This window comes from Aethalodelphis obliquidens, unplaced genomic scaffold, assembly GCF_003676395.1.
Source record: "Aethalodelphis obliquidens isolate GAN/ISIS:26980383/991018 unplaced genomic scaffold, ASM367639v1 scaffold72, whole genome shotgun sequence".
NCBI lineage: Eukaryota > Metazoa > Chordata > Mammalia > Artiodactyla > Delphinidae > Aethalodelphis > Aethalodelphis obliquidens.
In genome coordinates, this window is record NW_020838016.1 from 1,758,453 (window position 1) to 1,771,892 (window position 13,440).

The 13,440-nt window shown below is 53.3% G+C and overlaps 1 protein-coding gene across 2 annotated transcripts in view; it reads right to left on the reverse strand.

Annotated features, from left to right (window-relative positions):
• Positions 1–13,440, reverse strand: part of SLCO2A1 (solute carrier organic anion transporter family member 2A1) — a 77,137-nt gene that overhangs the window by 11,603 nt on the left and 52,094 nt on the right. For both annotated transcript variants that reach the window (XM_027091771.1, XM_027091772.1), the window contains exons 4-9: positions 8,109–8,336; positions 7,242–7,340; positions 5,242–5,378; positions 3,338–3,416; positions 2,653–2,817; positions 1,431–1,620 (exon numbers count right to left, since the gene is read on the reverse strand). In XM_027091771.1, coding sequence (XP_026947572.1) covers positions 1,431–1,620; positions 2,653–2,817; positions 3,338–3,416; positions 5,242–5,378; positions 7,242–7,340; positions 8,109–8,336 — 898 coding nt within the window. The remainder of the gene's footprint in view (positions 1–1,430; positions 1,621–2,652; positions 2,818–3,337; positions 3,417–5,241; positions 5,379–7,241; positions 7,341–8,108; positions 8,337–13,440) is intronic.

Below are 13,440 nucleotides of genomic sequence, written 5' to 3' on the forward strand. Positions count from 1 at the left end.
AATTTGGCCAGTGCTCGTGGCACCTCTACTTCTTCTGCTAGTAGGATCCCAAACTACTAGTCGTTGGAAATGCTTGGTTGGCAAATCCCCCACTTTGGAAGGGGTCGAGACAGCCAACCAGTCAGGACTCTGATGAGAGAGGTGGCAGATGCTATGGGAGAGTCACAGGCAATAATTTCCCTTCCCTTCGCTTTCATCTGAGCTCGGGCTGAGGCCCCTTGAGGCAATCCAGGGTCTAGATGGCTCCCGTCTCTGGGTCTATGTAGCCATCACCCAGGTCACTCCATTCCCCTGAGCTTCAACCAAGCGATTTCACTGGCTGATCTCACCAATCTTACCGTATCTGATATTCCTGATCTTCTTAGGGGAGGGTCGGGATTGGGGCTGATAAACCAAGGTTCAGAGCTTTGCTAAAATAATTACACTAATCCTAGTTAATGGGCATCCCTCATGCTCCAGGCACTGTGCCTGAGGGCTTTTCATGCGTGCCAGCCATCGCAGTATTAGTGGTGCTCCTTTTGTGGATGAGGAACCTGAAGATTAGATAAGTTAAGTAACTTTCCCCAACCAGTAAAGAACAGTGCCAGAACTAGGACCTGATCTGATGACAAAGCCCCGTGCTAAACTCCCAGGGAAAGCCTTCTTGGTCTCTCTCAATCCACAGCCAGAAGACCAGGACAAACCGGTGGGTGGGGGGGGGGGTCCCATCCTGAGTGATACTCCCTTCCCTCATACCCACCAGAGACAGGAGAGTTTCTTTCAAAGAGAAAGAGAAAACACCAAGGCTGAAAAGTATGGTATCTCCAAGTATTGCAACCTCACCGGGCAAAATCTTAAAGAAGAGCTGTTGCAAGGTGGCTCCCGGGAAAAAAGTGACGGCTCCTTGCTCAGCACACTCCCTCATGGGCCTCAAAGCCCTTCCTGAACATGAAGCCAGACTTAGAACTTAAAACCATGTTGCTTTATGCAAACCGACAGGTATGCTTTACCTGCCCTCTTCCTCACCTGCCCTAGTTTTTCAAGTCTGCCATCACCTTCCTTGTTCTTTCTCAGACCTTTGCAGGTCTCCGTCTCTCATCTTTCTCTGGCAGCTCCATAAGACTCTGTAATTTTAGCCGGTACAGAGTGGATGCTAAAGGTAGACAGTTCCTGGTTTCTGAGGCTCACAGCACTACAGATTCATCCTGAAACCAAACTAATTAGTTTTGGGTGCTTCTTAAAAAACCGAACCCTAACCTGATTGCTGGTGCCCCACTAGGACCCTCTGATTTCCTCTCATAATTGAGCACACTACCCAAGATCTGGTTTTCTCAGTTGCCACATAAGAGATTAGATCAACAAGGGAAAAGGAGAGAGGATAGTTGAAGAAGCAGAAAGGAAGACGTGTGGCAGCCACAGACAGGCTCTGGCCCCGGCCTCATTCCCACTACCTGCGGGGGTTGACCTCTGCCACGACTGGTGTGGAGCAGCCCATGAAGAACAGAGGGGCACAGAGGATCATGGAGATGGTGATGATGGTGGCAGCCACGCGGGGAATGGTTTGCAGAGAGAAAACAAAACGCTTCATGAGGATTCCTCCAAACAGCATCCCCAAGGCCGCAGCAGGGAGGTTCACAGCACCTACAGACGGAGAGAAGCTGGTCTGGGTGCACAGGCCTCGCAGTGTGTGTGGGCCGCACACTGAGCTGGACCACAGAGAAGGGGGCATGGCTTCCTGAAGCGACATTCAATATGATTAATTGCAATAGTAATAAACGACATTAATTGAGCATTTACTGCAGAGTTATCTTGACATGGCAGACTGCCCTGCCTGTGCCAAGAATAAAGAAAGAAGTGGGGCCCTTGCAGCCAGAGGGATGTGGGTTGAATGTGCACTTATTAAGCGCCTTTCATTACCTGGCCCGTCCTTGAACTATGATCACATGGGGTTAGCAAGGCACTGGTGGCGCCCCCTGCCTGATGTGCTAGTCAGAGGCCAAAGGCTAGAGGCGTGAAGTCACAGCCAAGAGCCACACAGGAGGTCAGGGGTCACGCCCTGACCACCTTGCCACTTCCACATGGTCAAGCTCACCTGTGAATTGGGCCCCATAACTCCCTTGGGTACTTGGTGGGACCACATCAGTGCTTCTCACCCTCAGCTGCAAAAAACACCGATGCTGGATGCTGGACATTCTGCTTTCATTGATCGAGGGTGGGGCCTGGGCGTCCGTATGTCTTAAAGCTCTCCATGGGAGCCTAAAGTGCAGTGGGGATGGAGAATCACTGGGCCCCATACTCCTTATCCAGGTGAATGTCTTCAAGTCATTGGAGAAGAAGGAAAAAACCCAGAGGCATCTTGCCCAGCCCCCAGTTCAATCCTTTCTCTTTCCTTTGTCGCCCCTGATGATGTCAGGGCCTTTGGGAGGCAGTCAGGCTTTCAGCCCCTCTGACAGGGTGGAAGTCATCCCCCAGCCTCCGCCCACTCCTGTCTGGAATGATAAGGGCCTAAGAAATCTGCCAGGAACGGTCTAGACTGCCAACCTGGAAGAATGTCCTTAAAATTCTTTCTCTCGGGCAAGAACCCTCTGGCTCCTGCCTGTGTCCGGTCTGGGGGTTCCCGGCCCTGGGTGGGTGGCGGGAGGGCCCAGCTGCGGCGGCACCCGGGGGACTCACCGATGAGGAAGTTGGCATAGGCCGCGGAGGCGCCGTACTGCTTCTCCAGGAACTTGTTGAGGAAGGTGGAGAGGCCGGCAATGACGGAGGAGAAGGTGCACTGGGCCAGGACCACCAGCATGAAGAGCGGGCTCATCAGGAGGCTCAGGAAGATGCGGGGGAACCCTGCCAACAGGCTGCCGTCAGGGCCGGGCCTCCGGGCAGCGGTCACAGGGTCCGCGACACTGGCCACTGCCCTTCCTCCCCCCGGCCCCCCTCCAGGCAGCTCCTCTCTCTTCCTCAGGGCAGAATCCAGGCCCTGAGCTGTTCAGTGGCCTGTTGGGGGCACACAGCCACTCGGACTCCACTCAACATGCTCATGGGCTGGATGAAAGGAGGACAGGCCTGGAAGAAGTCAGGCGGAGGGTGATTGTACATGATGGCTGCATCCACGGGAAGGGAGGGGAGAGGAGAACGTGGGCCAGGCGGTGTGGGTGGGGCTACCTCTATCTGAGTTTGGGTCTCCTGCTATCTGCACAGCAGCAGTCACCAGGGCCCCTGGCAGAGCCCCTCGTGAGGGGTTGTCCAATTTTAGACCACCTGCTTTTAGTGCCCCTCACCACACCTAATACCACATGGGCTGGGCTACCCCGGACCGCCCCCACCCCAAGCCAGCCCTCCCAGGGCTGCCGGGTCACTCAGTTACGTTTAATGAAATCCACCAGGGAGCTTCTTGACTTGGCCTCTTCCATCTTCCTTGCCTCATCTGCTATGGTGGGAGTCCTCTGAAGGCAGTGAAGGGGGTGAGGGTTAATGACCCAGGTTCCCTGCAGCCACCTTCCCTGGGCCCTTGATCCCTCTGGTCTTAGTGGCTCAGGGCTGGGCAGTGGTCAGCCACCCCGGGTGTGTGTGGGAGGGCGTCCAAAGCCATCATCACCTGCGTGTCGGTGAGCCCGGTGCTTGGCCACCGACCAGAACGCATCCATGCCAGGGCCTCCCAAGATGTTATTTCATACCTGGGCATATTATTTCGTATCTAACTGCTGGCTGATGCCAAAAGGCATCTGAGTGGATCTCACCCCTCGTCTGTCTGTCATGGCTACACTTCTTCCCTGTCCTCAGATTCCAGGGGCTGCGGGCTTCTGGGACGCTCTGGTCTAGAATGACCTCTGTTTTCCAGCTCTCTCTTTCAGTCTCCTCTATGGAGTCCCTTCTTTCTTCTGGGCCCAAACCTGGGTACTGTTCAAGGCTCTGACCTGGCTCTCAGCCTGCACTTTCTGTGCAGACCTCCTCAGTGAACTCGCCTTCCGCTTCTGAACTTGTTAGCTGCAGCCTGAGGCCCCCAGCTCTGAACCACCACACAGACGCAAGGCCCCTGAGCTCTGACACCATTAGGATCCCCCAGGGGACTCATCAGCAGGCCTAGGAGCTCCCATTCGTTTAGTGCTTTCTCCACGGTGGGCACCACACCCAGCGCTCTGCATGCAACCTCCCATTCCTCACAACCTCCTCCCAAGATAGGGACTCTATCTCCAGTATTTTAAAGCAGAGGAGACTTAGGAGAAAGGAAACTTGCCTAGGATCCCTCAGCTAGTTGACAAGTAGCAGAGCTGGATTCAGATTTGCCTCCCCGCAAAACCACCCCGATGTGCTGCCAACCTCTGAAATTCTTCCTCAAGACAAGTGGAGGCCCCTCTCCCCTCACCCCTCCTCCAAGCTGGGCCTAGATCTCACACACCTCATTGCCAGACGTCCAGCTCTGCCTCTGGCTCTGAACCTCGGCACAAATTTTTGCCCCTCTCAGCTCACTGCTGAGTCCTTCTCGGCACCCCCTCCGAGGACATCTACCCCTGCCCTTGCCTCATCTGTCCGGCAGCCATGGCCTCGGTCCTCAGCTGCATCCCCCATCTCTGCACTGGCCTCATCAGATCTCCAGCCTTCATTCCTTCCCAACTCTCCAACCTCAACCTTGACCCAGTTGCCATGCTGTCACCTGAGTGGGCACCATTCACTCAGAATTTCATGGGATCAGAACAAGTTTTAGACCCTTCAGTCTAAGGGCAAGGCCCCCACCCAGACTTCTCCCTGCTGTTTTCCATTCTCATCCTTCCCTGATTCCTTTCCCCAACAGATATGACTGGAAGATGCAGGGCAGGGCAGTCGGCTCAAAGTCTGCTCTACTCACAGCCCACCCTCACGCTCTGCAGCACTAGGAGTCCCCTTCTTACTCAGTCCTTTAGGATTAGACATGACCGGCCCTATCACATGCAAAAGTCAACTGCTCCAGGTCACATATGCAGCTTTTATTGGCTCTTAATTCTTTATCCCACTTTAGATGAACTCAGTGTTTCCCCAAACTACATTCCCTGGAGCCCTCCTAATCTGTGAGATGCTAACACAGTAAGGGAACACTGATGAGATACCATTTTTTGGAAATTCACAAGCACTCTCACCTCTCAAAGTTTCTCAGAAGTCCTGTATCATGAAACTTGTTTAGATTTCACCCAGAATTTACTTAACCTGCTGCAACTTCTCAGCTCTGTTTATTTTCTACCTCTACCTACTATTATGAAACTCTTATAATAGGTAGAATTGTGTGTAGAAGCTTACCTCCATTCCTCTGGGCATTGCTCGAGGAAAGAAAAAAAAGGGGAAAGAGGTAACAACCAGGCAGGCTGAGGAAATGAGCAGGCCCAGCCACCAGGCTCCTATCCATCGGGGGTCTCCGGGGCTCAAGTTAACTGCAGCTGAAGAGAAAACAAAGGACACAAGTGTTTGTTGGATGAATGCATGATCTCACCTTACTGATCGGGGGAACTTTCTTCCCATGATGCAGAAGAGGTAAGCTGTGAGCTAGCATCTTCGTCCAGTCGGCGTTCTCTCTCCAGGCCACTCTGGTCTTCTCAGAGAACGGAGGCCACTGGGAGGATCAGTGAGGTTAACTTTGGCCTGCAAGCGCCATTTCACTGGTCTATTTTCAAACCCATGCATGTATTTGTGGTTTCCAAACCTGCACTCTTAATCACTGGATGCTACTGCCTCCCAACTTTATTGATCCCTAAGAAAGGAGGCCTCATACTCCTTAGATGCTCAAAAAACCCACCACCAACAGAGTAGGCTACCAGGCCGCTGAAGGCGATGCTTTCTTCTTTGTAGTCTCCCATCCACGTCTAAGGGTCTGCCACTGTGTTTCTCTCTGTAAAGAAACTACATGGGCGTGGAAGGAGGGAGAAGATAGCAGAACAGCCCTCAGCCCAGCACTGTCCTGGGCACTGTCCCTGGTGGCCTGGGAGCTCAGTTGCTAGTCTCTTTGGGACCCAACTCAGGAAGTGCCAGTGAAGGGCAAAGCTGGCTTGACCCTGAGCAGACAGCTCTGCTAGCTTTGCCCTTTCATTTGAAGCACAGGTGGATGACCCTGAGCAGATGACCTTGTGGTCAGACAGTCCCAGGGACAGGAGTCTATGGGCTCTGGCAGCATGACTGGGTTAAGGCCTGCCCACATTCTTTGTGAGACAGGCAGGTTCTGATCTGGGTGCTGGGCACTGGGGGGTGGGGGTGGGGTGTTATTCCTGAAGGTCTGGCTTGGACCTGCCTTCCAGCCACATCTGGCCTGTGGGAACTTACATATCACCCACACACGCCCCACGCATTGCCCCCCTTGGCTCTGCCCGGATGGTTTCCTCCACTGGGAAGGCCTCTCCCATCACCACCTGTGTAATTCCACCCACATGGGATGCAGACCTCACCTCCCTGGGAGGCCCTCCCTCATCACCTCATCAAGCGCTTTGTCTGTCCCTCTGTTACACTGCCAGCCTTCCCTGCCTTGTGGGAGGCTGGGGTGTGTAAGGCAACCTCACAATAACCATATGCCCTTGCAGGGTCCATCCTGGGGTCGGCTCCCTGAACGGTTAACTCAGTACGTGTGCTCCTGTCTATGGACTGTACTTTCTCATCCTAAGACACACAGTGGCTTCATCCAGATCACTTTTTAAAGAGCTCACTCCTGTCAACCTCAATATATATCAGGCATGTTCTAAACACTGCAACATCTCTATTTCCCTATCATTAGCCCCTTTTTACAGATGAGGAAACTGAGGCACAGAAAGGATGAAGATACTTGCCCAAGATCACTCAGCCAGTAGAGGAGGTGGAACCAGGATTAGACACAGGCTCTCTACTACCTGTGCCCACATGGTTAAACATGATGTTACACCCCTCTGGATGGGAGTCATAATCCATGTGTGTACTCTATGTAGTGCTTCTTCTTTTCCCCAAAAGAGCTCTTACCAATATTTTTTTAAGCAATCAAAACCATCTTAGAATCAAAGAATCATAGAGCTCTTTTTAATACCACCACCAAGACAGGCAGCTGTGGTGGCAACACCTGAGGCCCTGCCCTAGGTCTCAAGGTTTCCCGCTGCAGAAAGTGTGTTTTCTTCAGCAGCGCATCCCCCTTGCCCACCCCCACCCGCTGGAGAGAGGAGGCCCACCTGTCCGCTGACTACAGGAGGGAGGGAGGGAGTGGGTGGCGAGGGGGCCGTGAGCATTTAAAGTTCAAGCTTCATCCTTGTCCTGACTGGCTGGGGGTCGTGGTCCTGGCACACACTCACCTGTGTCCACTCTGCCATAGTCCACAAAGATCTGCAGCATGACCGAGCCCAGCAGGTACCCGAAAGCCGGTCCGAATACAGAGATGGCAAATAAGATGGCTGGAAAGGGGAGGAGGAAAGGAGGCTGAGAGGGTGGCAGCCTCGGGCTCTTTCCCTTGCTGAGGGCTTCCTGAGACATCACCCCATCTGTCCCCTGGCCCTGACGGGTCCACACCTGTGGCATTTACTACAGGCACTCAAGATCCTGAGACGTGCAGAACCAAAGTTGTTTCTCCTCCAGCCAGATGCCAGAGAGATCCGCTTGCCGGGAGAGAAGCGGCCTCCTCGGCATTTGCAGATGCTGGCCCAGGTGCGTGTTGCTGGGCAAATCTCCTTGCAGGTACGGTGTGGCAGTGGCAGCCCTGGGGGAGCTTGTGGGCCACAGAGCCTGTGCATGTGGTCTGTCTGGTCTGGGCCGTGGGCCCTGAGGATGCTCAGTGTGGCTTGTTCTAAGGGAAGGAGTTGGTCAGTCAGATGGTCATGTGCTATCTGCTTTGCATATGCTTCTTTGAGGCCAAACTTCTCCCTAAGTGGATGGCTCAGAGAACACGTGTGCCCAGCCTGTGCCCAGACGTGACAGACGCAGTAGCTACTGCTGGTCGAGGAGCTGCCCGGTGCCTGCCCTGGGACCAAGGGCTCACATACATCACCTCAGGTACTCCCACGTCCCCAGTGCACAGAGACTGTGGGCCCCATCCTGCTGGTGAGGAGCTGGGGCCTGGGCTGGGACTCAAACCAGGTGTGTCAGATCCCCAGACCTCTGCACGCATTGGCTGGGCCACGTCAGGACCCGCCCCCACCCCGCAGCCCTCTTCAAGCCCAACTCACAGATGTACAGGGGCGAGTTGTTGGGCTCCGAGAAGTCGTCCACATAGGAGATCCCGAACGGCTGGATGGGCACCGTGCCGATGCCTGCCAGCAGCTGGGCCACAACCATCAGACCCCACATGCTGCTGGTCTCCTTCCGGGAGTCCTGGGTGCTGCTGTGGCACCTGCTGGGGGGCAGGCCCTGCCAGTGTTTCTGACAGAGCTCAGTCTGGAGACGGCTGCTGTTCCCTGCAACGAGACAGCGGGCGCCGGTCACCCCCGCCCTGGAGTCCTGGCCGCATCAGCTGGCCTCCAGACCCGGACTTTCTCCCAGGCCTTCTGGGAGCGGCTCCAGAAACAAACGTGAGAGGAGGGGAGAGGGTGGGCTCCCTGCCCTGAGGCGGCGCAGCCCTTGTCGGGTGTGAGAGCCATCCTCGTCTCCCGGGGGTCCATTCCTTCTCCTCTCTGGGTACAGGTGGGGGGCTGGGCATGGAGGGATCAGTACCTTCCTCCCTGGGAAAGAGGGAGCCAAGGTCAACACCCAGGCTTGTCGGCCTTCAGCGTCGCTGTGCGCAGCCTCAGGCTCGGGCCCCCAAGGTGTGGTTCACTTTAGCAGGACAGAGGTCATTCTGTCCCACAGAAGATGGTGTCACCCCCAGCCTGGGATGCTCTCCGGGGGTCATGACCCCCAGAGCCCTCACTCCTAGATGAACCCGGCATTGGGTCACGCTAAAGAGCCCTGTTGTCAAAGGCATTGAACGTGCTTGCCCAACCTGGCAGCTCCCAAGGATCAAGAACCTGGGAAGCTGAAGGGACTTTGAGACCCTCTGGTTTAAACCCCCCTGTTACAGATGGGGGGCGAGGCTGCACCCACAGGAGCTAGGCTGCACCTTCTGTGAGGGCCCCAGAGGCCGCAGTGTGGCCTGTGGGCACCAGTGCCTATGGCTTTGGGGACCTGGCCAGGCTGGACTGCCCCTCCCATGCCACTGTTTCCAATTTGGCTCACACTAAACAAAGAGCACTGTCCGCTCTCCGAGGCCTTGACGGCTCCTGAGGGCTCCTTTCCGTGAGATACCTTCTTTTCCAGCCTTGTAGAAGCCAATGGAAACTGCTAACATCACTGATCCCTCTCCTTGGAGTTCTGTTTCACTCTCATTTGTGGCCCTCCCAGAGGTGGCAGAGCTCTGAGCTGGGTGGGCCTCAGAGTCCCACAGAGAGGAAAAGTGAGGGCCGTGGACGGGATCTGTCCATCACACTGGACTCTGCCCAGTGCTGTTGAGCTCAGGGCTACCCTGGACGGTGGGGCTGGGGAGGGATCTGCCCTCCTATCGTCCCCTCACCTCCCGCAGACACACATGCTTGTCCATCCTGGCCCCAGCATCTCCTGTCCTCTATACTAGTGCCTGTGTAGGACATGTTTAAAAACCACTGGCCTAGGGGGCTCCCCCATCGATCAGGGGGCCCCTTGGCAAAGGGGGGCAAGACGCCTGTCTGGTCGAGGTCATCCAGACCTGACACCAGCCGTGTGCAGGGGAGCTGTGTGCACCCAGGCCAACGGCCAGCCCCAGACGTTTGGGAGTGTCCCTCTGTACCTTCACCCTCCCACTCCACACCCGCTGTCCCACCTTTCAATTCAGGGTTTGGATAGAGAGTGGTCTAACCACATGGGTAAATAGGAGGCGCCTCTTAGAATTAGAGTGGGGAGGTAGCCTTACTGACATGCAGAGACAGCTGTAACATCTTGTAGAGTCAAAAAATAACTAGTAGGGCTTCCCTGGTGGCACAGTGGTAGAGAGTCCGCCTGCCGATGCAGGGGACGTGGGTTCGTGCCCCGGTCTGGGAAGATCCCACGTGCCGCGGAGCGGCTGGGCCCGTGAGCCATGGCCGCTGCGCCTGCGCGTCTGGAGCCTGTGCTCCGCAACGGGAGAGGCCACAACAGTGAGAGGCCCGCGTACCGCAAAACAAACAAACAAACAAAAACTAGTAGTTTGGAGAAGAATATGATCCCTAATTTATAAAATGTATGCGGCCTAATGGAATATGCAGAGAAAAACTCTGGAAGACCATGGTTCTCTCAGGGTGATGGGATTGTGATGATCTTTGTGTGTGTGTGTGCTTGCCTCAGTGTACTTTCTAATTTTTCTATAATGAACATAAGATACTTTTGAAATAAAGCAACAGTGAAAGCTTTTAAATTAAAAATATTTTTTTCATAAAAATATATAGCCAGAATGTAACAATGTCTCTCCCACTTCTTATTTCTTTGTTCCACAGCCATTGCCCTAGGCCTGCAAAAGTCAGGCCCATCACACTAGGGCTGAGTTTCTCTGCCCACCACCCACCTTCCCTGACGCCTCTCCTTGCTTGTGTTTTGGGCCTTTCTCTGACTTACACGCTTTACTGTAGAGATCCAAGTTCCAGCGCCAGAATTTTTAAGCTTCTATTTACTGCACAGGCAGACACTGCCAAGGCTGTGACGTACATTTTGTCCTGTTCACAGGGGTTATTGGCCCACATAAGTGGCTGATCTGGGGCAGAGCTGGTATTTGAACCCATATGTGCCTGACTCAAAGTCCTGAATGAAATCAAATCTGAAATGGCAGTTTTGAAATGACACAACACACATTTTTCAGGGATGGAGGAGCCAGGCCTGGGGAGATTCCTCTACCCATCCCTAGTTACATTCAAACACATGAGCCCTCTGACCTCTGCAAGCGGCTGGGAACTTCCTCCCAGGTAGAGGTATCCTGGAAAGGGGCTGGCTGCTGGGAGTTTTGCTGAAATCCGAGACAAAGAGATGAAACAAACACATGGTATAAAGAGTCAAGAAATTGGCTTTGGTGAAATAAGCCAGACACAGAAAGACAAATACTGTATGATCTCACTTATATGTGGAATCTAAAACAGTCAAACACAAAGAAGCAGAGAGTAGAATGGGGATCGCCAGGGGCTTGGGGGAGGGGTAAATGGGGAGGTGATGGTCAAGGGTATAAGGTTTCAGTTATGTCAGGTAAGTTCTGGAGATCTACTAGACCAGCATAGCGCCTCTAGATAACAATAATGCACTGTATACTCAAAATTTACTAAGAGGGTAGAACTTAAGTGTTCTTAACACACACACACACAACAGTAATGACGGGGCAGGAGGAAACTTCGGGACGTGATGGATATGTCTGCAGCTTTGATGGTGGTGACGGTTTCATGGGTATATTCATCCTCAAATTCATTAAGTTTTATACATTACTATGTACAGCTTTTTACATGTCAATCATATCTCAATAGAGGTTTTGTTTTTAAAGAAGGAAAAACTGGTTTTAGCCCCAGGTAGCTGTGTGATCTTGAGCAAGTTTCTGAACCTCTCTGAGCCTCAGTCTCCCTTTAGGCAGAGACCATAAGGTGGCCGGATAGGGAGAGTCCCTATGGGTCATTAAAGTGCTAGAAGGCTATGGTTCCAGAAAGGGGAGCAGGCATGAAAAGTTGGACCCGCTGGTTAGTCAGCATGGCTGATGGCTGTGCCTGCCCCTTTATAGGAAGGCTGGTGTGCCTCAGTGATGCTGCAAGGGCCTGATTCTCAGGATCGTCACTTTAGTCTGGAAGCACAAAGCTGTGAAATGTTCCTGCTGAGAAAGAGCCACTCCTCACCACACTCAGGAACCCTCCCACCAACACTGCCCCCTGTCCAACACTCAGAGACGGGGCTGTGGTGCTGGCAGACTCACGCCCATCCCCAGGGGGAGGCCCAGGTGGCTGTGGGCTGGCAAGGCCCATAGATGTTGGAGCGGCTGGACTGGGAGCCTGGGACCTGGGTTCTAGTCCTGGATCTGACTCCTCACGTCAGTGACCTTGACTTTGAGAGACCTCAGAGGATTCTGGGGAAGGGGCCATGCACTGCAGAGGGTGGGCGGTAGCCGGAGGGCCAGGCTCACAGCACACTCCGTGCCCTCAGTGCGGCAGCCACACGGACGCCCCAGTGGGTGAGCGTTTACACGCTGTGGGCTGTGCTAGTCTTTAGAAAAAGACCCCACTACCCTTCTCAAGACCATATGGGCAGGTTCAGGAATGAGGGCAGAGCTGGTTGCCTGGCCCTGGCCACCCTCTGACCCGTGCTACCAACTGGCCAGGTGCAGCTGTGTGGTCACTCAAACGGTTGGCCACTCGCCCTGCTCACCTCCCTCCGCCAACTTTGACTGAGGTGACACACATCCAAAGGGCTCGTAAATTAAAAAGCTGCTCAAATGGGCAAGTTCTCAAATGGGCATTTCTTTTCAGAAGATTCAAACAAATTTCGAGTAGATTTTGTATGAGGAAACGAGCACAGCTTGGAGTTCCCTAAAACCGTGGGCTGCTGTCACTTGCAAAGGTGTTTGGCTGAGCTGCCTGTCTCTGTCTAGGTGTGACAGCAGCTCCCTGTCACATGTTGTCTTGTGGGCTATGGGGTGGCAGGGCCAGGTCTCCCTTAAGTGCAAGGGTGGAGTAAAGATCCCCCAAAGGCAAATGACCACACTGGGAAAGAGGTGCAAAGAATTGGCCCCTGCTCCCAGGGCAGCCACTGAAGGACCACACCCAGGCCCGTCAGCTCCCATGGACGATGCCTGCCTCACAGGGAAAAGCTGGGATGCTAAGACCTGAAAAGACACCTGGACACACCTTCCAAAGCCTTCTGTCTGCTGTGCTACACACATCATCAAAGAAGCAACCGCAATGTTGCCAAAATATTGCTCAAATCAAAACCACAGTGAGATACCATTTCATACCCTTCAAAAAACAGAAAACAAGTGTTGGGTAAGATGTAGAGAAATTAGAACCCTTGTGCATTGCTGGTAAGAATGTAAAATAGTGCAGCCACTGTGGAAAACAGTATGGAAGCTCTTCAAAAAAAATTAAACATAGAACTACCATATTATCCAGCATGTACACTCCTGGGTATTTACCCAAAAGAATTCAAAGCCGGGACTTGAACAGATATTCATACACTGGCGTTCATAGCCAGATCATTCACAATAGCCAAAAGGTGGAAACAACCCAAATGTCCCTCAGATGAATGGTTAAACATAATGTGATACACACATGCAATGGAATATTACTGAGCCTTAAAAAGGAAGGCTTAATACACATGCTACATACAAAATGAATGAACCTTGAAGATATTATGCTAACAGAAACAAGTCAGACACAAAAGTACAACCATTGCATGATTCCATTTATATGAGGAACCTAGAATAGACAAATTCATAGAGACAGAAAGCAGAATGGTGGTTGCCAGGCAGGGGCTGGGGGAAGGGGGAAGAGGGAGTTAGTGTTTAAGGGGCACGGTTTCCATTGGGAAAGATGAAAAAGCTCTGAAGATGGATGG